Below are 22570 nucleotides of genomic sequence, written 5' to 3' on the forward strand. Positions count from 1 at the left end.
ACCTCTCCTCTCCTCTCCGGTCCCGCTGACATATTTTTGTTTACAACACGACAACCGCATTAACACCCCTCAAGGTACCGCAGCGCCCAATGAAATCCAGGCGAACGACCCCTTCATCTAAACCTGCAGCGGCAAGTGCACGCTATTCTCCGGCAACAACAGGACCCAGGCTGCACTGATGCATTTATAGGTTACGTAAGGTGAATGTGTTCATGTTTTAAATGAATGTCCCGAAACGACGAAAGGGGGAGTGGGGGGTGGGGGGGGATTTATTTATTTTAAAATGATTATTATCATCCTCCTCTCCCTCCTTCCCTCTCCAGAGTGGCACCACGGCAGCTGCTGTAAATCATATCGCGGTAACAAAAGATGCCTTGTGTTAAAATATCATTTCCACGCTGCCAGCCCCGAGCGATTCCCCTTATCGTTGTGCCATTAGAGTAATTCCGCAATTCAGAAAAACACAACCGAGAGGGAAGGAGAAAAAAAAAAACTCACCCCTTCTTTGTGGTTTATTGTCCTGTCAAGCGGGCCTCTGCGCCATCGATTCTCACTCAGTGGTCTTTTCAGATGCTAAAAGGAGGAGAGGGGGTGGTGGTGGTGGTGGTGGTGGAGGGGGGTAGTGGATGGGGTAGGGTAGGGTGGGATGGAGGAGGAGGAGGAGGAGGAGGAGGTGGTGGTGGTGGTGGTGGGGTGTGGAGAGGAGAGGAGGGGGTACCGGGGTGGGTGTGAGAAACAGACTGGGGAGAGCCGATCACAACACAAAGGTGGAGAAAAATACAACCGAGCAGGAGGAGGAGGAGGAGGTGGAGGAAGAGGAGGAGGAGGAGAGGATCCAGATCCAGGAGAGGAGAGGAGGCAGACACTGCACACATCCCCGCTACTAATGTCCTCCCTACATTTTATTGATTTTCCTCTTTAGACATCCCCTTCAGTCCACGCAACTGTAAATACTTTCCCAGGGAGAGATTTTAAAAATCAATATTTAGAGATGCGCTAATTTGCCACAACACTTGTGCCAAAGGGAGGAAATTATCATGACTGTAAAGGAAACTGACACCAGGAGAAGCACTTTTATATACTGGTGAAGAGGAGAGGAAGGGAAGGGAAGGGAAAGAGAGGAGGATGTGTAAGAGAAGAAAACAGTCATAGAAAAGAAAAGGGAGAAAGAAAAACAGAATAAACAAGGACAATTTTTATTTTATCCTATATGCAAAAAATCTAATTTATTATCCTTAGTTGTACTTTTCTATACTGTTAAGAAGAGAGAGAGGGTGAAAGAAGGAGAAGAAATAAAAATTAATAAAATAATTTCAAAATAAAATCATGGAAAAGGTGCAAAAAGAAAACAGGAGAGAGGAGAAACAACGGATGAAAATTCAACATTTTGTTCAATATACACTTATGAAAAGCAGACTGACATCTCTGGAGGCACTTTCATACTGTTAATAAGAAAGAAAAGGTTTAAGAAGGAGTTCAAGACAATGCAATCAGGAAAAAATTAAAGGTAATAAGGAAAACAAGACAGAAGCAAATCAATGCTGCAACTACGACCTGCAACAAACTGTTCAAGAGGAGACACTAAGAAATTAGGGATAAAACAATTAAGACAAACAAAAAGGAAAAAGAAGAAACAAATGAAGAAGAAAAAACATTTTAAATCTTAGTCCCAGGGAACATTTTTTATTCCAGGAAGTTACTGTAGTTATCTGATGAGTTATATAGTTGATTTGCCACTGTATTGCACAAAAAAGGGGAATTTGTCTTGTGCACTCCTGTAAAGCAAACTGTCACCATTGGAGGGATTTTATTAACATTATCCTGTCCAAGGGAGAGAAAACTGAAGGATGCAAAAAGAAAGGAAAAAGAGAAAAGTCAAAGAGAATGTCAGTTTTAAGTTTACCTTTAAAAAAACCCCCAGAAAAATAAATATCTTTTCCGAGCAGCTATAAAAACGTTGTTTATTCGTCACTGTATTGAGTGAAAATGGAGGAAACTGTCAACATGGATTGCGTCCAAGAGGGAGAAAAAGTGAAACATACAAAGGATTGAAAAATGAAAGAAAAAGAGAAATGTCGGGTCAGTGCAGAAGAATGAAATTTCATTATTTGGTCCACCAAAAAGCCCAGGAAAATAAATATTTCCCCCAGGAAGTTATAAAACATTTATTTGTTGCTGTATTGAGGAAAAACTGGAGAGCAAATTGATATCCATAGTAACATCGAAAATAGAAAGGAGGAGAAAAAAAATCTTTTTTTTAATAAAACTCCCCCTGAAGTATCTATTTCTGAAGACCAGGAAATTGTTAATAATCTTCCAAAGCAGAGATAACAGGGTAAGAAAAAAAATCAATACTTTGAGACGCTGTGTTTGCCCCTGTATTGAGTGAAAAAGGAGGAAATTACTATGTGCATTACAGCAGAGCAAATTGACATCCTCAGTATCACTTACAGGCAACAGTACACAGTACAAGATGGAGGAAGGGTAACAGAAGGAAAAGGCTTTGAAAAAAGGACAGAGAAATAAGGAATAAGACAGAAAAAAAAACTTGAGACAAAAGAAAAGACAGGGCAGAAAGGAAACATACTTAAAAATACTTAAAAATAATCCAGGCACGTTTATCTGCCAAACTGTGGAAATTACTTTGTGCGGACAGCAGACGGTGTGAGAAAATTAAAAGATACAGAAAACATACAGAGAAAATGAGAAATAAGATATAAACAGAAAAGAAAAAGGCCAAAATAAAAGGGACAAAAAGAAAGAGCAAAAGGAGAAAATACAGAAAAGAAAGACAGGAAACCAGTGGAACCACTGAATAAATTAGACTGAACATCATTCTCGAAAAGGGGAAGTTACCATCAGTGATACATTTTTATATTTGAATAGCACTTTTTACCGTCAAGACCAAACAAGAGAGAGAAAGGAAGAACAGAAAAGATAGAAACACAGAGAAACAGAGAGAAATGAGGAAGATGACAGGGAAAAGAAAAGGACAATATAAAATGTCGGATGGAAGGAAGGAAAACCAACGCACAAGTAGACAAAAGAGACACAACAACAAGAGAAAACAAACTCAAACCAGAAGCTTTTGTTTTGAAAGGAAATCTTTATTAATAAGTCAAACATTACAATACAAAACACTCCTCCACCCTTGTGAGAAAAAAAAAAACAAACTTTAAAAACTTTGTCAAAAACTTCTCAAAACAACTTAAAGCGGTCTGAACACAAGTTACTAATAAGAAAAATGATATTGATCCCCCCACACCACCACCATCCCCACCCGACCCTCCACCTCCTCAGAGGCCTCACTTCGCTGCCTGCTGGGCCTGACGGCGGAGCAGCACGTAGATCTTCTCTTTGATCCAGTCCTTGTTGTACGGCTGGTACGTCTGTGTGTCTGCGCGATACCTGAGGCAGCACGGAAAAATATACTCGGTTTTAATTTTTCTGTTTTTCTCAACTTCTCTGTTTGCTTGCCCTCTGCTTGAGGTCAAGTTCAGCTACAGGGAGAGAGAAAAAGCACCACGGCAGTGCTCAGGAGAGGTTGTCTGTAAACACAGATACCTGAAACTCATACTCAAAATCGCTCCAACTAACAAACATGCTACATTGAATTGACAGGGCTTCAGGCAGAGCAAGTTTCATCTGCTCTAACTGGATATTTGCAGTCATATGGGTGAGAATCCTGACTTGTTGTACATCTTCTGGACGGTTTTATCATAAAAAGATATCAGGCTCTAATTAATTATATAAAAGCTTTTGGACCAGGAGTGGTTAATCTGTTTCACCACGAGAAGACAGAACAATAGAAGTGTGCACTGATATTGTAAACGTATTAAATAATAACATCTGTTGTTTAAATAATCAAGTCGCCCTGTTTCTCTGCCTGGGGTTTATAGTTTGAAGGGATTTAAGCTGTTTCCTAAACTGGTCCACACAGCTCACTGTGGAGTAACTCTACATGAAGTCACACTCACAGCTTTCTAGAGGGAGGGTGTGAATCAACAGGTAAACTGTGGGACACACGTGCCAACCTCGACATGAGCAGGAAAACAGCATGGATACTGATAAACATAGAGCTCACTCCGCTGTTGTGTTATGTGCCATTTCCCTGCAAACATCTAAAAATGTATGAATATTTTGCCGGATTGGATCATTCTAAAAACAGATCCATGCATACAGAATATTTTCATGTAGTTCTTATATTTCACTCTGCGTATCATGATTTCATCTCAGGCTATCAAAAATACATACAGTCATAAATAAATATCGAGACCTGACTTTAATTTCAATGATATTCCTGCCATTTTACAGTACGTGTGCTTCTGTTTAGAAGCACTACAGGACCATAATGCTGTCAGAGGATTTTAAAGTGCATTTCCAATCCTCACTAACTGGTTTGGGACGGCACACAAAACAGTGAACCCTCCACATGGAGGTGCAAACAGGAAGAGAGACTTTAGACAAGTAATAATATTTTCTCATTGCCTTGTTGTCTTTAAATGAAGAAATTAAATCACAAGAGGAAATTTCACAGAAAAGTGCTTCTACACAAAATTCTTTAAATTCTGGTGGATAGGTTTTTGAGTATTATTTGTGAACTTATACTGCTTAAAGGGAATATTTTGTGTTCAAATCCCAAAATAGGGCTGGGCAGTATGTCTTTAAAATGACACTGCAATATTTTGAGGCTATATGGTGAGCAAAGTATTTATCCAGATATTTTGAAATCTCCAAACTTACACCAAACAGCTGAGGTCAGCCAGGTCGTCGATGAAGTCAAACAGCTGGCTGATGTCGTATGTTATCGACGGGCTGTTGGGGTTCATCCTCTTTAAATGCTCCTCGTACATCTTACACACACCTGTGCAGGAGACAGAAAATATGATATATTACATTTTTACACTGTAAAACCAATCATGTACATGAATTAAAGAAAAAAAGAAAAACAAAGAATGACTATCTCCCTATTGATGTGACACTGTAAACTGCGGTCAAATAATATTAAAATAAACAATATTTGGATTCTCATCCTAAAGATCTATGATCAGGCCTGATGACAATGGCGTGATAATGTGCATAACAAATAATAATTATGTCTCCTGGTGTTTCATATCATTTTTTGCTAAATTTTGTCCAGACACTGCATTTTAGATCACTTTCATTGGCTTTACAGCTGCACATTAACACCTTGCAATTACTGCTTGATTTGCAATATATGCATTCTGCGTACTTCAATTCTGTAAATAAACATGGCTGATAGGCAGAATTTTTTTAATACTGTCTCACCCAGAATACCCATAATTCCCTCATGTGCGTAAACACAAGCTACATACAGGTCAGCTGTGAATATAAACAGATAAAACTCAACTATTTACAGATAAAGACTCAAACTAGATTGGAAGCATGTCTGCAATGAAAGGCCTCGCATCAAAAGTCCTAAAGGACAGAGAAAGCATCTACATGTGAACATGAAGAGGAGGAAAGATGTCACTGTAAGAGAAGGGCACAAAAAGGACCATCAGCGTACCTTCCATACACTCGTTGACAGATTCATAATCAGCGTATGTCCTTCCCTCTGGCCTCTTGGTGGGCTGCACCAGCAGGATGGTGTGGGACTGAAAAAACAAGAAATATGCTGTCAGACTGAGGTGCATTATTTCTGAACCAATGAAAAAGCTTAAAAAAGGTCTATTCCAGGCGGATAGATATTCGCAAAGTGTGCATACTTGTTTGTTTTCTTCTTTTTGTTCTTGTAGTTAAGTCAATAGAAAGTGAATATGTTGCAGGGTTTTTTGCTGTTTGTACAGACTAACTCACTCAGACTAAGACACTGCATGGAGCTCTGGTTGTTAGTTAACCAGTGTTGGCTCACTATTATTATGTTTAAGGTCTAATAAAGGAATATTAGCAGTTAATGCTGAGAGGTAACAGACATTATAATAAACCTAATTTCTTTATGATATGTCGTTCTGATAACATGTATTTGCATTTGCAAGATAATAGTCTAGCTATTTGATTAAAAAAGTTTTAAAAAAATAGTATTTCTTCGTCATATCTTAAAGATAAAAACAAGCTTTTATTCATTAAAGAGTAAGACAACAGACGCACAGTCTAGTGCGGTATCTTTATGTAAAGCTGCGTTAGCCAACATTGACTTTAGGTACGAAAAAAGTAGTCTTAACTAACAGTTTAACTAATTGCTACAGGTTTGATAAGCAGAATATCTGTGCTTTTTTGTCTGTGCTTGTCAGTGTGGTTCACTGCAGCTGCTCAAGTGCCAATCGTCCCCCACATTCATGCTAACGTTAGCAAAGAGCTTGCAGCCCTATTTAGATAATTTTCCTGCTGAAAAAAGATGTTATACCCGACACACTGCTTTGTCTGGACAGTGTCTTCATGGATACACAAAAATATATGGAGCAAACATTGTATCATGACGTACTAACCATGTTTTAGTTGTTTTTTTTGCTGGTTTCGGTCGATTTTCTTGGATCCGTGCCTCCTCTCGAACGATATGACCTTTGAACCGGAAGAAGAACTCACCGAAGCCTGCGCTCGTTTAGATTTTAACGATTCTGAATTTCGTTGTTATTTTTCGCCTGCTGTCGATTTAAACGCTCGGATTTGGCGGATAACATCATACGCAAACGAGTATGGTTTATTTAAACACTAATATTATTCTAGCGTTGACATAATTAATATAAAAAAACCTTAAACAAATCCCAAACGATGTTTTGATCGTGAACGCTCCCTGAAGGCGTGAGAGCGGAAGTAGTTTACGGCAGCGACCGGAAGTTCTGGGAAAAGACAGGAACAACAAAGAAGAGAAAGTGCCCGGGTTTTAAACCTACTTGAGAGCACACCAAATCAAAAACCCTAGGAAATTAACTATCGTTCCCAGTAGGTAAGTTTCTGTCTTTTTAGCCGGCTCTTCAGAAACTATATTTTGTCTGAGCCGTGTAAGTTAAGCAGCGGTAGCCGCCCAGCGCGGCCGCTGCCTGCTCTGCCGCTATGACATTATTGGCTAACTAGCCATTTTAGCCTCTCGCTTGTGATAAAACGCCTCCGTGTGTAATGAAGATAATTAGATAATCACCGTTACCACACGTTAGCTTTAACCTAATTACCAAGTAACAATAGCGATAGTCATTTTTAACCAGCAGCTGTTCAGCAAATGCCAATAATTTATTATTTACCGGCGTTTAATCAGTACCGTGAACGTTACACAGGAGATATTGATTACACATCAGATTCCTTCATATTTGTCGTTATTGGCACAGTTGCCTGCATATTTTAAGAAGGACAATATAGGTTCAGATATTTTCAAACCTTCATTAATATATATATTAACATGTCAGTGAGTTTCTCCTAGTGCAACTCCAATGTAAGAGCTGACTAGTAACCCTTTAAATGTATATATAGGTATGCAGGTTTGTATTTAGGACGTAACTCAAAGCGTATATGGTTAAATATATCTGGATCTCTGGGAATTAAGACGGACCTATCCTTCATCATGATTGAGGACAGTGTGATAGACGGGTTAACATGGATTATTACTTATCAGACTTCTCCTCATTTTCTGCATTCAATATAAATGTAATGTCTTGTAACAGCAACACACATTTTACCATAGAAAAGCTCCAGAATGAGATGCTCTTTTTCTGCGTTTTCTGGGTTTTTAAAATCAATGTGAAGCTGATTTCAGATCACAAATTTGTCTCACTTGTCTTTACAAATATAAAATGCACACGTTCTATCTTCACAACCTTGATTTGAGTCAGTGTTGTAGCGGATATACCCATTTTCTGCTGCTAGACTTGGACTTAGAATAACTTAAATATCCTTATATACAGATACATTAAAAACACATCAGACAGACAGAAATAACAACAGCATGAGTTCATCTGTTGCAGCTATCATCAGTATCATCACAGTCAAACCAGACATGAAACATTAACATTAAAGTGCATTTCAACAGTTGTCATAAAAAAAGTCATACAAATGAGTCACTAACACAATATTGTCTCCTATTCTCTTTCATCAGGGCAAAAGAATTTGGTTTGCATGTGAGGACAAGTGTCTGCCGAGCCAACCATGGCGAACAATGCAGAGGATATTGAAAACAATATGGTCAGTATGAAAGAATGCATCCCAGTTGCTCTAACACTTTATCTCTGTCCGTCCGTGTTGATGTATTGGGTAATGATTACCAAACAGTCTTTTGCTGTGTGCAACCCACTGTTTCCGTGTCAAGTCAGTGATGAAAGAGACAACTATTTCTTAGTCAGTTTGAGGCGCCACTCACACTGTGGAGGAGTTTGACTCTGAGTACTTGGCTTTTCGTGAAATAAGTTATGATTATGGTTGGTGATGGTCTGATAAGGACAGATGTTAGACTTTAAAGGGACGTGAATGCCACTGTGCTACTCTGCTGTCTGAATTTGGCTTATACTGTAAATAAAGGTGTGGCTTTCCTGGCATAGTCAAGCGGTCAAAGTCCCCCTTTACCGTCTGTCACAGTCCAGTTAACAATGCTAAGCCATGTCAAATATTTTGTTTACCCCATAACAACTGTGTATGTACATTACAACTATATTTTCTCAGTCTTGGGAACTACAAAACGTGCAATTTCTGTCTTAAACGGCATATTATGGTCAGTCAGCCAGATCACCAATGAGGTCAGACAGCTGAGTCAGGCCAGGATGCCTGGAAGAGGTTCTGAAATAATCCTACAGTGTTACAGCTCTAAGTAACTGGTTATTTTAACACAAATTCAGTATATTTTATTGCTGTATCTCTTGTGTCCTTGGCACCAACATTGACCTTATTCCCACGCCTGAGAAACAATGAGGTGTACTGTACAGCCACACAGGGAGGTCATTTTGTACAGCGGCCTGTTTAAGAGCCGTGGCTGCTTTCACTCCTAGGAACAGTCTCTGGAGACGTCTCCTGTCTTCATTTCTGTGTACCTGTTGGGATTGCTTCATGTCTTGACTCGCCTAGCAGCCCTGAAGTTGAAGTTCACACAGTCTTCTTGAGATGCCTTTTTATTTTGTCCTGATGGGACAGATCCTCAGGCAGAGTGGGAAGGAGCGCGGCGTTATTATCCTTAGAGGAACTGGTTGAGTGAGTGTAAATGTGCCGGATATGCTCTGTAATGCAAACACGGATGGCTTGATAACAGTTTGCTACAGTGTTTGTCCAATCTGTAGGAATTTTTTGCCAATAAAAACAAAGTAAATCCCTGGGTTTTTCTGATAATATTATGGTCTGGTTGAGATACTTGTTGATCCAGTACTGCTACAGAGAGAGGGAAGAAAGATAGATTTGCCAATATTTATGTGGAAAAATATGAGATCAGATTTTCCAAGAAATCTCTGGTTTCTCAAGCTGACATGACTTTTAAAAATAGACTTTTCAGACAAGATTGAAATAGGGGAGAAGTCTGTTTTTGAGTCAGGGGCCAGTTTCACAAAAGCAAGAAGTGGAAATACTGCTTACATTACAGATAACAAATCATGTTTCACTTGAGCTGCAAGAATTGATTGATTAGATGGTAGCTATTAACTTAATCACAGGGCTCCAGACTAACTTTTTACACTGGTTGCACTGGTGCGCCTAACTTTTTCATTCATGGAATATCTTTGGGATGTGGACAAAAGAGACATTTGAGGACATGATCATAGACTTTGCGAAACACCCATGGACATTTTTCACCATTTCTGACACTTCATAGATCAAACAACTGATCCATTAATTGAGAAAAGAATCAGCAATTGATGTAATGGGTAGTTGTAGCCATATGTTTGGAAAATGACTGTTGCTTGCAAAAAAAATTGTATAGTCATTTTTTTGGCATTTTTCCTTTTCATTACATAGTTTACAGCAGGGAGTGACGTAAACGGAGGGGAGACAAAGGTGGAGACAAATGACACAGATTGAACTAGTATTGTCACTGTTACTTTGTTCACCTTATCTTACGGCAAGTCTATGTTCATCGGTACAAGAGGATATTCCAAAACGTTTCATAGTTTATCCGTTCATGAATCTGTATTGGACCACGCCTACATGGAAAATTTGATCAACAGGCATGACGTTATTTATTCTGAGAAATCCCCGAGCTGTTGCCTTTGTGCTTGATCTACTTTCTCCATGTTTTGCACAGTTTTGATCTTTAATGTCTGTACGTACAAATAATGTGTTTGTCAGTGTTTGAAATATTCTATTTAAGCTTTCCCTAAACAAGTAAAGTACATGTCCCTGTACAGTGAGCACAATTGAAAAGTAAAGTGATTATTTTTCCGTACCCAAAGGACCAACAGGAGACCAATGTCGCCCCTGAACCCACCCCGCAGCCCCAGGAGGCTGCAGTGACCAGAGCACGGTCCAGAGGAGGAGGAGGTGACGGTGGAGGTGGGGGAGATGGTGGAGGAAGTGGCAATGGTAGTGGACCAGAGCAGAATGGGCAGCCCCCCGCCAATCGACCCGTACGCGTGGTGGAGGCCGAGGAGGACGAGGATGAAGAGCTGACCTTGAAATACGGGGCCAAGCACGTCATCATGCTGTTTGTTCCCGTGACACTGTGCATGGTGGTTGTCGTGGCGACCATAAAGTCCGTCAGCTTCTACACCCAGAATGACGGGCAGAGATTGTGAGTGTTGTAAATCGGACAGATTGCGGTAATAAGATGGGACCAGATCCAAAGCTCGTTAGGTGTTTGAATGAAATGCAACAAGGCCAAAGTGCCACTAGGTGGAGTTAATGCAGTATATACTGTTTACTGTATATCACACCTACATACTTTGAGTACCAAGACATTAGTGTAATTGCATAAGATCATTAAGGCAGAGTCTGAATCTGGCTCCGGGCACATAAACCTAACATTTACTCCTTAAGCTCTCATTCAGAGCAATTTAATCCTTCTGAAATAGCAGTAAGATTAGCTCACTCACACTGAGGGCAGCCAGCTGTAATGCAGGGTTTGTACGAATGCAGGAAATCCTTGAAAATGCCTTAATTTTTAATGTAGTGTTTCAAGGTTCGAAAAGTGGTTTGACTTTAGATACGGTGCTTGAAACTGCTTGAAATTCTAACTGCATTACTTTCCTGATAAATTGTTTTATATTAACCCAGCTAGGTTATATTTGACACCAAGTGCACTTAGAGACAGGGGACACATTTTGAAACAGGAAACTTTCTTTGTGATTATCTTTAATTCGTCATCCTTCTATAGAATGCTGTCAGGAAACAAATATTTCGTTGTTTAAAGCACAATGACATTTGATTTAGATACTAGACGAAATGTTATTATGTTAAGTGGCAGTGCATGCAACTCTAAAGCGCTTTGCAGTAACTGCATCAGTTGTATCCAAAGAACGATCAGGATATCACTGTGATGTCTGTAGACATTTGGTTTAAAAAGAGCTATCAATCAAATCTATCTTTAACTTTTATTTTCTGTTTATTTTGTCTTTTTATGGCAATTAAATTACCTTCAAAATATGAATGTGGAAATATGAAGTGGAGAGAGAGTCTAACCATAACGGGAAAAAAACAATCACAGAGATTAAGTATAGTATATACATATTTAATTAACCACAGATGTAAGTTGCTGGAAAGGTTTGAAAATGCAAAATATATGAAAAATACTATTGCATATAAAAAAAAGATTCCTATTTTCTTTATTGTATGTAGTATATATTCTCATCTTTGCCGTTTGACTGAGATGTGTCTTTGTAATGTCACCCCCCCAGGATCTACACACCGTTCCCTGAAGACACGGAGACCGTAGGACAGAGAGCCCTCAACTCCATCCTGAATGCCACCATCATGATCACTGTGATCATCGTCATGACTCTGGTGCTGGTGCTGTTATACAAGTACCGCTGCTACAAGGTACATGCTACGACTCTTACATCAGACATGCTGGAGTCCCATTCACTGCAGACTAGATCTGAATAACACGATAGTGTTTGTTTAAACTGAGTTTAAATAGCAGATATTTGACTTATCAAAGTAAGCAAAGCACAGGTGTCACTAAAAATGATGATGAATCCATTTTATTCAAGTGCACTCACATGCTAAATAATGTATTATCTAGTAAATAGGGAGTGGCTGTAGACATAGCCAAATCATTAGAGCTCTTGGATGGGCTTATGGATGACTAATAAACCATTTTCACAGGGGACGTTTTGACTTGCTGAGCACAGGTGTACCAGCTATTAGAATGGCTTCATTCCATTTAGGTGTGCCAGGTCCAACCCCCTGTTCTCTCCTGTTCTTTCAGCATGCTGGCACACTGTCATGAGCCATTGGTAGTGGTATTAGGCGTCTAAGTCGTTCTGTAACAAACGGAGGTTAACAGCTCAACAACAACTACACTGACCTGAGAGGAGGTTAATCAGGATAAATAAGAGAAAACACACTGTAGGAGCTTTAAATAATGGAAGTTGGCTCTGTGTATTTGGTGATTTAAAGCAGACAGTTAGAGCTGAGCACATCAGTACAATGGATTTTTTACTTTGTCCAAACTCTCTCTGTCTTAACCCCACCCAAGCTAGTTGTCTAAGTGGTTTGAAACAATCACTGACTTGTTGAAAAGTGTTGCACGTTACAGCTCATGACTCTGGTCTGTGCTTCCGCAGGTGATCCAAGGATGGCTCTTCCTCTCCTCCCTCCTCCTGCTCTTCTTCTTCTCCTACATCTACCTCAAGTGAGCCCCACCCCAACATCATATCTCATTTTACGACGTTTCCAAACATTCTCATGGATGTCAAGTTGGCACTTTCTTTACAGTGGCGAATGTATTCAGTCATGTCTCTGCTCCGTCCAACAGGGAGGTTTTCAAGACCTACAACGTGGCCATGGACTATTTCACCCTGGCGATAATAATTTGGAACTTCGGAGTGGTGGGCATGATGTGTATTCACTGGAAAGGACCGCTGCGGCTCCAGCAGGCCTACCTCATCATGATCAGCGCCCTCATGGCCCTGGTTTTCATCAAGTACCTGCCAGAGTGGACCGCCTGGCTCATATTAGCCGTCATATCTGTCTACGGTAAATCCTCCCACTCTCTCTTTTGCTTTACCCAACAGCTGATGTTTTTTTGTGCACAGATGCTCAAATGTCCGGTTAAAGGAAATGTGTGTTTTCTGTGAGAAAAGGAAGTCAAAAACAAAGTTGAGCCACAGCAGTGAAAATAGTGGTTGGTTCCTATTAGCTGCTTCCTTGGTGATTGTAAGATGGTAGAGGTAAATACTTAGATATTCAAAATACATAAACAGATCATTTACAATTTATAGTTAATAGTTTTTGTGGGTTTAGATAAATCAGGTATTAGTAACAGAAGCATTCAGGATTTTTCCTGTCAAGGAGTAGTAAATAATTGCTGTATTTGCCAAAAAATACATTTATTGGTCAGTATGATGACCGTTAAGTTTCCAGAGATTCAGATCTTGCCACGCTGTGTAAATCCAGCACAATCGAGGGCTTGTATTATCCAAAGCTTCTGAGCTGTTTTGACTGCACACTGGGCATCAAGGACAAAGAGACAGAGTCTCGAGTTCATGCGGCTGTGACATTTCTTGTTTTTTATTAAGTTCCTTTTCCTTTTAGTGGAAATGGATATTAGATCACAGTCTAAAGTTATTCTGGCGTACTCAGAATCAGTGCACTCATTTCATTGAACATGGAGAAGAAGAAGAAAGAGAAATCTGGGTTTGTTGCTGGGCCCAGTATTCTTTGAGGGGTGATCAAACCTTTCCACTGACTCCACTCTGCCAGAGCCAGAAACTGTATTTTCACTTCAGTTGCTGCCTCTTGTTATCACAGATGTCACACCAGGCTGCTGTTTTTTGGTCTCTCACAGAGCCCTCTGTTTGGTGGCTAACATCACTTGTCTGGACTCTTTCCTCTTCTCAGATCTGTTAGCGGTGCTCTGTCCCAAAGGGCCGCTGAGGATCCTGGTGGAGACGGCTCAGGAGAGGAACGAACCCATCTTCCCAGCTCTCATCTACTCTTGTAAGAATTCTCTCTTAGCATTATTTTATCTGTAAACAGACGCTAACATTTCTCTCCCATTAACCTGCAAATTCTTTTAGTGTTAAAATGTGCTTACACTTTAAAGTTATTAGACATCAGTAGCTCTGTGGTCCACCAAGCAGCAAGCATGAACATCAGCTGATACCGTCAAACAAATAGGCCTTAAACATTCAACATTTTAGACATTTAAGCTGTTTTTTGTTTCAATTGTAACAAATCTTGACTCCCTCACTTTCTCCCCAGCTACAATGGTGTGGCTCGTCAACATGGCCGACACCGACAGGCCAAAAAGGAACTCGACAGAAGCAACACCACCTCAACAACAGGCTCAAGAAGGTGAGCGGGGTGTTTTAAATGTCTGGGCAGAGTGATTCAGTGAGGTTTATCCTGGTAGTTACCTTTCAAACAGTGCGCTTGTTGTTTAGTCTGACTGTTATCACTCGTCTGCAGCCTTGTCGTCCCCGGCTTCCTCCGGTCTGCCGCATGACGACGGGGGTTTCACCCCCAACTGGGTCAACCAGCAGCAGCACCAGCTGGGGCCGATTCAGTCCACCGAGCAGAGCAGAAGGGAGATCCAGGAGATGCCGTCCGCTCGGCCTCCCGTTGAAGACGACGATGAGGAGAGTAAGTGCTGACAGAAGAATATACAGTTTACAGCTTAAATATGCGTCAGGTTTCACATTATGGCAGATGAAGATTGATCGATTGATTGAATCCTCTCTGTTGATCTCATCTCAGTTGATCAGGCCTTCTTTTCAGCTAGATTACAGTCAACAGCAGCAGCTCTTTAAAGTACATCCTATCCTTCTTGACAACAAGAACATGAATAATGAAAAATTAATCCATCGCATGACTTATTAAAAAGCTTGGCGAGGAACAAGGCACATGCCTCCTTCTGTCAGAAGGGTTTGGATTATTATTTGGCAATGGAAGCCATTTTGTTCCACATGGGTGTTATTTTAATACAGTTTTATCCACAGCAGATTAATAAAAACATGCTTAAAAATTTGTAACAAATAAAAGGGAAATTATTGACTGTTAGCAATGTCTTTATTTGGTTCCTTTTTTTATGGAGGTTTTTGGAGCCTTTTCACTGGAGAAAACTGCCTGCTGATAAACACAGTCACGATGAACCAAAACAGTAAATAGACAATCGCTTCAGTCATTTTTTAAAGCAAATATGTGAAACATTTGCTGGGGCCAGCTTCTTAAATGTAAGTTCTGCAGCCTTTCATCCTCATATATGATAGTACAATAATAGTCTTTGGGTTTTAGACTGTTGGTCGGACTAATTAAGTCTTTCTGAAGACGTGACTTTGAGCTCCGGGAAATTGTGATGAGTATTTTACACAATAATGAAAATAATCGCTAGTTGCAGCTCTGGTGCAAGTCATACAACCAAAACAATGAGCTAAACGATGCTAAAATTCTCTCTGAGCTGAGGGAAACGGGAGATAATTATCTGGGTTTGTCACTGCTCATCATTTGATCCATTGTTAATATCTAAGTATGTGTTACAGCAGCTTTAATGTTTTTATTCTCTGAATGGGAGGGGGAAAACTGCTTTATAGACCTCATTATAATCGGTTTAGATTTACCTCCCAGGCCTAATACGAAGCCGAGCTCTGTAATTCAACCTTGTGAATCCCCAGATTGTCTGACTGCCTCCTCTCAGTGTGTAATCATCATCTTTCAGTTCCCTCTTCTCCGAACACATAAAAACATTTTGGGAATGTTTTTATGTGTTCCCTTTTCTGTGAAATTAGTGCGTATGTGAACACGACCTACATGTTTGGCTCCAGACTGTTTTTAGTCAGAGCAGATTAGGAAGCGATTATTCATGGCAATTGCTAGGTTTCATGTCCGTACCATTCTGGGGGCCTGCGCTCTTTTTAACATAAGGCTTCAGTAAATATGGGGTCGGCGTTCTTGTTTGTACAGTAATTACAGTTGAGAAAAGATTTCTATGGGGGTTGGAGGGCGTGGGGCTGAAGCCGATCTCGTGTTTGAATTGACTCCACCCTGAATGTGGTGTCCTCCTGTGTTTTCAGGGGGCGTCAAGCTCGGCCTCGGAGACTTCATCTTCTACAGCATGCTGGTGGGAAAGGCCTCGGCCACAGCCAGCGGCGACTGGAACACCACGCTCGCCTGCTTCGTAGCCATCCTCATCGTGAGTGACCACAGCTGCTTATTTTGGTGTCAAACTTGAGTCACCGCAAGCCTCATCCCTGTCTCTCAGCACAGCATCAAACCCCACTTTATGTGAACCACTTGATTGTATAACAGCCTGTGTTTTTTCCCCTCCAGAGCTGAAATGTTTGGTACACATTTTTTTAATGTGCTGTTTCCTCTGTGTTTGTCTCTACCCCCGCAGGGCCTGTGTCTGACCCTGCTCCTCCTCGCCATCTTCAAGAAAGCGCTCCCCGCTCTGCCCATCTCCATTTTCTTCGGCCTGGTCTTCTACTTCGCCACAGATAACTTGGTACAGCCCTTCATGGACAAGCTGGCGCTACACCAGTTCTACATTTAGCAGGACGCTGCCCTGATAACCCTCACCCACATAGCCCTCCGGCCAACAACACCAGAGCGGTCCCTTTACAGCCGGGGGAACAAAGGGCGATGCAGGGGCCCCTCCTGCCCCAACATCCCCTTCTAAGAACTCATGACGACGGGACACAAGTTGTTTTTGTTCTGCCTTTCTTTTCCGACGCCACGGGAGGGCATCCCCCACGACAGCTGTTCTTAAATATTTTAATTCTGTTTATAACCAAGAAGTGACATTTCTCGCTCGACTTGGGACCTCATCTTCATTGGTCTCAGGCTCCATAAAGAGAAATTAGTGGGGATATTTTACCGTTATTTATCCAGGGAGGCTTTTTAAAAGCTCGTCTGCTCCTTTTCAGCAGCGCCCTGCTTCACAGCCACACACATTCACACCAGTGCAACCACCGCTCTTCTACAACCGGGGCTCTACAGTAGGTGCCTTGCTCAGGGACACCTTGGCGGTAGCTGTCGAGCAAAGGGAGGCGGTTTTTTATTAAATCTCCCTTCAAAGACTTTGATCGTCATTTTCCGACTTGTGAGCTGCCACCGCCCACCCAAACTCGACCCAAGATTTAAAAAAGCCTTCATCAAACTGGACACTCTATGATGATATTGATAATAGATTGGTAAATGTGTAGTTTGATTGTGTTTGAGCTGTCAGTCACCAGATGTGCTTTCCTCACCGCTGTTAAGAATGGTTAAAATGTGTTTTTTTTCCCCACTTTAGACACACGAAACCAAATCTCTGACGCTGCAGCGAGTCACACCCCGAAAGATTCACACTTGATTCTCACGGGGGGGAAAAAGTGGAAGATTTATTGTCTCTAGATTTGAAATATGAGTATTATTGTGACACTGACTCATCAGATATTTCACCGTGATTATTTGCCCTTAAATCACATTTGAATTCAGAGCATGCAGAGGGAGGAAAGTTCACATACACACATACAAACACACACACACACATACACTGACACACTCACACCTGAGACTTGCCTGCCATGTCAGTCACGTACTGTCAGCCACTGAGCAGTTCTGCTGGAGCAGTCGGAGGTTCAGTGCCTTGCTCAAGGGCATTTCAGTAGTAGTAGTTGATGTTGTTGTTATTGTGGGACAGAAATGTGCTTTTCATTCTCCTTCCTGACTGAGATATGATTTTTTTTTTTTTGTTTATTTTCCAACCTGTCCAGGGATTGTAACCTGTGATCATCTGGTCACAAACTCTGAACCTTTAGGCTATAGCTGCCCTCATGACGCTCGCCTGGTGCTGTCTGGAACTATGCTACATCAAAAAAAACAAATGATTTCGATGATACACAGATAACTGTTGTGTGTGTTTTTTTTCAAGATATGCAGATGAGAAACTTTGTACTTTTTGAAACATGGGGGTACATGTCAACAGGGTTCCTACACATATCAGAAAAATCTGGGGAAGACTGAAAACAAGCAAAACTTTTGACAGAAATTCTGTGTGTGTATTGTGGAAACCACTAAATCCTGATGAATGAGGGAGTTGTAGATTTAGTTTGATTTGATACTTGAATTTGTGGAGATTTTTGGAAAAGTTATAAAGCATTATTTGCTAAACTGGCTATTTTTAGTCAGGTTAAACTCAAACCAAAAAGTTTAAATCAAGGCGATTATGTATAAACAATCGAGATGTGTATGAACCCAAGCTTCTGAGCTGATGCTGGCTGATAGTAGAGGACGAGCTGCACTGATTGCTCTGTCGTAGTTGCACTCGAGTTTCATGCTTGCAGAGACGAAACCAAGAGGGAACAACGTAGTAATATGTGTTCTGAATCTTTTTTTTTTTTTTTCTTCTTCCCTTTTTGTTTATAGGGAGTATGTTGGGTGACTGGCTTTTTTTCTGTCCTTCACATGCATATGTGTGTTATGCAAGGTTATTCAATTCAGATTTTGTTTTTTAATAAATAACGAAAATTAAAATGTTCTTTTGTCTATTGAGTCTTGACATGCAGATTCTCAAGTCTCCGATTTAAACTTGTTGTCGGTGTGTGAGCCAGTGTGGACCGCAGAATAGCACTTGTGTCAAAATATGGGTGTGTCCAGTAAGAGAGGAGCACAGTTAACCCTCGTTCACATGTACAAATATCACGTGTAGGTACAAGGCTGCAGGAAATCTGCACCAATGAAGAGAGGGAGTTCCAGTTTCTATCATTATTTACAGACAAATCAATATAATAATAATAAATAGCTACAGGACAGTTTTTGCAGTAGGGAATTTAAACGGGTTCTCCTCCGAATTTACATGTAAAAGTCAGATTACTTGTCATTCATTATCAGGCTCCCTGCATGGCATCACACACCAGTCGTCAATGATACAGAGGCAGTACTCTTTAAGAAAGTTCTTGGTCAGGCACATCCTCCTGTGGTGGCAGGAGCATTTAGATCCTATATTTAAAGCAGCTAAGAGAAACTTCCAATTTGTTGAGTCTGGCCATCAAAAACAGATCAAGCTGTGTGATGTTACCCTCCACACAGAGGTCAAAGGTCAGGGGAGCAACACCCCTGGAGCTGCCTTTTGCTTCAACACCGCTACAAAAACACCTTTGTCTCTCCTGCATCATCTGCACTGATTTCCAGTGCGACTGACGCAAAGCATTTTCTGCAGACGGTGGGAACATTGTGGAAATTCCTCGGCGTGCTGATACACTGGCATCCCGCGCTCGGCGTCCCCCGATGCCAACTGGCCGTCGGGCGCAATTGGCCCGTTGCCTGGAGCGCTGGACGCATTAACTGTCACCATGGGGACCGTTTGGCCTGGCTGGCCGGGACAGTGGCACAGTATGGCAGTTTACCCAGAATGTTTAGCCTCATACTGTGACTTACCTAACAAGCCCTCAGCGAGGCCTCATTCTGGCTTGTGAATCCTCGGCTGGTGAACGACTACAGAGTTAATTCCAAAAGGCTTCTCGTGCATCTATTCCAGACACCTGTTCTGGTCAGATTAGGTTACAGCCTGCACTTGAAGCTGTTGGGCTGCTTTCCCAGGAAAGATTAAGACTATTTTCTCCTGATGATGATGAAGAGTCCCCATTTAAAGAAATACTTTCTGTTTTGTTTCTCTTCCCACAGATGTTAAATTAGGCGTCACATTTCTTTGTAGGCCTTCGAGCTCGTTTCACTGACAAATGAGACTACACTGAACTGAACTAATCCGTCAATCACTTCTATCCGCAGCAGACGCTGTGGCTGTGTGTCACACTATTGTGCATTAGAGGTTTCCCAGGATAGCTCTGCTAAGGGGATTACTGTACAGGGAGGGATATCTGATCCATGTGAGGTACGTAAGACTTGAATAATCACTCTAGACAAGCAGCAAGCACAGACACTCGACCAGACAGGAGAAAGAAGACAAAGCCTTTACACGGAGAAGGTGAATAAAAGCATATAAGAGATGTCTAAGGACAAGCTGGAGAGCCTGGTGAAGCACATGGAGGAGACCCTCTCGGAGATGGAGCAGCTGAAGCTGCACTGCGGGAAGCAGAGCGAGGAGCTGAGCCAGCTGGTGGTGGAGCTCCGGAGAGAGAACCAGGAGCTGGTGGAGAAGTACACCCAGCTAGCCGGTGAGATGAAGGAGGCCAAGGAGATAATAGAACAGCTACAGGACACGAAATATGCCTTTAATGCAAAGGAGAGGCAGGCGCAGAAGCTCAGCCGGCAGCTCTGAAGGCCCACGAGGAGGATGGAAACATGGCTGGATGTGACCTGGGTGCAGTGAAAACAGAGTCCTGGAGGAAAAGGCAGATGGAAAGAACAGCTTGTTGCAGAAGATTTCTAAATACTGGGTGGGCACGAAGGCTAAACTGGGCACAGCTGTTTTCTTTAACGTATTGAAAGTTTTTTTCTGTCTGCATATACATTTTAGGCATGGAGGGGATTGGATGCATGGCTTAGTAATTTGAATGTTAGCTTAAATCCTGTGGCTTAGGGCTCCTTTTAAAGCCACGGCTAGACTTAACGACCAGGAATCAAAACTGGAGGTCTCATGTGGAAAATGTGGAGGCTGGTTGAAAAGGGGGTTTTCAAAAGTTTGTTCATAAGGCATTGTGCTCATTAGGCTTCTATAATTAAAACAAGAACATGCCCGGAAGCGAGGCTGCACCGCCCCTGTAAAGGTTTTATTTGGATGTTATTTTTGGGTTTGTTCAGTGACCAGGAGAAGTGGGTGGTCACCGGCTGTATGTTTGAGTGAAAGTGTTAAAAATACCTGATTTTCTTTCTTCCCGCCCTCGACCTTGTGAGATGTGAGACTTGAAGGTGCCTCCTGCCACACTGGGTTACAGGATGTAGAGACACAGACAAGAAAGAAGCAAATGTGTTACTCATTCATTCATTCCTTCATTCATTCATGTACCCAAATAAAGTGTTGAAAATGTTCAGTTTGTTTAAATCCTCCGCAGATTTCTGAAGCTGACGATCACTTGAGTTTCAGACTTTTTGCATCATGTACAACTTTGTGATTTTTGTGGGCAAAGTCAAAACTAAAAAACACCTAAAGAAGGTTTGATGTGTTTTTATTGAAACTGCTGTTAAATGTCTTATTGCCTACACCAGTGGGCACAAACACACGGAGACGCAACTCAACCAAAGATTTGGATCGTGTAAGAGTGTTATAAATCAGAGTGACGCGTCAGAAAGTCGGCCAAGTCTGATGATGGCGATACAGGAAAGGTAATTAGGTAAGCAAAATCAAGAGGTGTCTTCCAGGTGGAAGTGTCGAATGTTAAGTCGATCCATATTCGGGCAGATTTGGTCTCTAACAGTGAGAGTTGAAGTGTGTGAGAGGAACCGCAGATGTTAAAATTCCTGTTTTCTCGAAAAGCTTCTTCTCCAATTTTGGCTTCAGGCTTCAACGTTTATTTGAAGAGAGAGTTTATTTTAGAGACCTCAGAAAACTCATGTTCAGCAGTTGCTCACTCACCGGCCAGAGTCAGAAACTGAAGTGAAAGTTGAGTTTGTAGGTCCATCAAACAGACTCACACCATATCAACCCAACTATCTCCTGACTTTTTCAAATAACAGTGGTGGAAAGAAACTAACTGCATTTACTCAAGTACTTTCCTTTTGTACAAGTACTGTAACATTTGAAGTACTTAAACTTTGCTCAAGCATTTCCATTTAATGCCACTCTACTGCAGTTACTCCACTACATTTATCAACTATGACATGTAATCCAGCTGATAAAATATGATGCGTTGTTATCGATTAAACTACCCAACACTATATAAAAATACACATGACATGCATCAACAGTAATATTATAATAATGTATGACAGTAAAACAGTCTAAAGGGCCATTTTACTGCATTGAGTACTTACTTTTGTTACTTTAAATACATTTCACTAACAATACTATTGTATAATATCTTCCTCCACTGCTGCTTTATACCGGTAATGAAATCAACCATGTGCACTGTACAGAAAATACAGTATATTGTGGTGAATGATAATACATGTGTTGGACTACGGTGCACAAGCAGCATAATTGGAGAAACTGGATGGACATGATCTGCTTTTTCGGGAGCTATAAGTTGGTGGAGAGCTTGATTTTTCCCACAGGAAGACTAAGATGTGACAACAGGAGCTGCTGTAACCTGACGTCTGTTGATGGTCCATTGAACTTAAGTGGTGTTTCGACTTACATCAAGCAGGGCAGACACGCAGCTTGCATTTTGTTTAGAGTTTTCCTTCCCCTTTCGAAAGCTCATGGTTACCTGTGAAACGCTTTGATTTTAAACATTTAGACTAAAGTCATCCAGTCTGGCCTAAACGTGGAAAAATGATCCCTCAGTGAAACCAGATAAATAAACATGTGGCTTGAGTGGGTTCTGGTGGCGTTGAAATTGTTTTTCTTTGGTTTTTACTCACATGTGAAAAAGAAAAATGGCTCTCCAGCAGCAGTTTCACACTCTTTCATGAAAAAATGAAGAATAAAAAAACCCCATCAAAGATGAAA

At 41.2% G+C, this 22570-nt stretch overlaps 2 protein-coding genes across 3 annotated transcripts; one reads left to right on the forward strand and one right to left on the reverse strand.

The window, feature by feature from the left end:
- Positions 1 to 3205: 3205 nt before the first annotated feature.
- LOC141010518 (enhancer of rudimentary homolog) lies at positions 3206 to 6533 on the reverse strand. Its single transcript, XM_073483508.1, has 4 exons — positions 6450 to 6533; positions 5531 to 5618; positions 4744 to 4864; positions 3206 to 3408 (listed from the first exon to the last, which is right to left on the reverse strand). The coding sequence occupies exons 1-4, from the start codon at positions 6450 to 6452 to the stop codon at positions 3306 to 3308; spliced, it is 315 nt and encodes a 104-aa protein (XP_073339609.1). The 5' UTR covers positions 6453 to 6533; the 3' UTR covers positions 3206 to 3305.
- A 231-nt stretch (positions 6534 to 6764) lies between these two features.
- psen1 (presenilin 1) lies at positions 6765 to 18541 on the forward strand. Of its 2 annotated transcripts, none has more exons than XM_073483506.1 (11): positions 6765 to 6907; positions 8048 to 8133; positions 10317 to 10654; positions 11757 to 11898; positions 12648 to 12715; positions 12839 to 13059; positions 13924 to 14022; positions 14287 to 14379; positions 14494 to 14667; positions 16095 to 16213; positions 16418 to 18541. In XM_073483506.1, the coding sequence occupies exons 2-11, from the start codon at positions 8098 to 8100 to the stop codon at positions 16571 to 16573; spliced, it is 1446 nt and encodes a 481-aa protein (XP_073339607.1). In that variant the 5' UTR covers positions 6765 to 6907; positions 8048 to 8097; the 3' UTR covers positions 16574 to 18541. The 2 variants fall into 2 exon arrangements, with proteins under 2 accessions (XP_073339607.1, XP_073339608.1); XM_073483507.1 differs by having other exon boundaries at positions 6839 to 6903.
- The last annotated feature ends 4029 nt before the right edge of the window (positions 18542 to 22570 follow it).

The sequence above is a fragment of the Pagrus major genome, chromosome 16, assembly GCF_040436345.1.
Source record: "Pagrus major chromosome 16, Pma_NU_1.0".
NCBI classification, from domain to species: domain Eukaryota; kingdom Metazoa; phylum Chordata; class Actinopteri; order Spariformes; family Sparidae; genus Pagrus; species Pagrus major.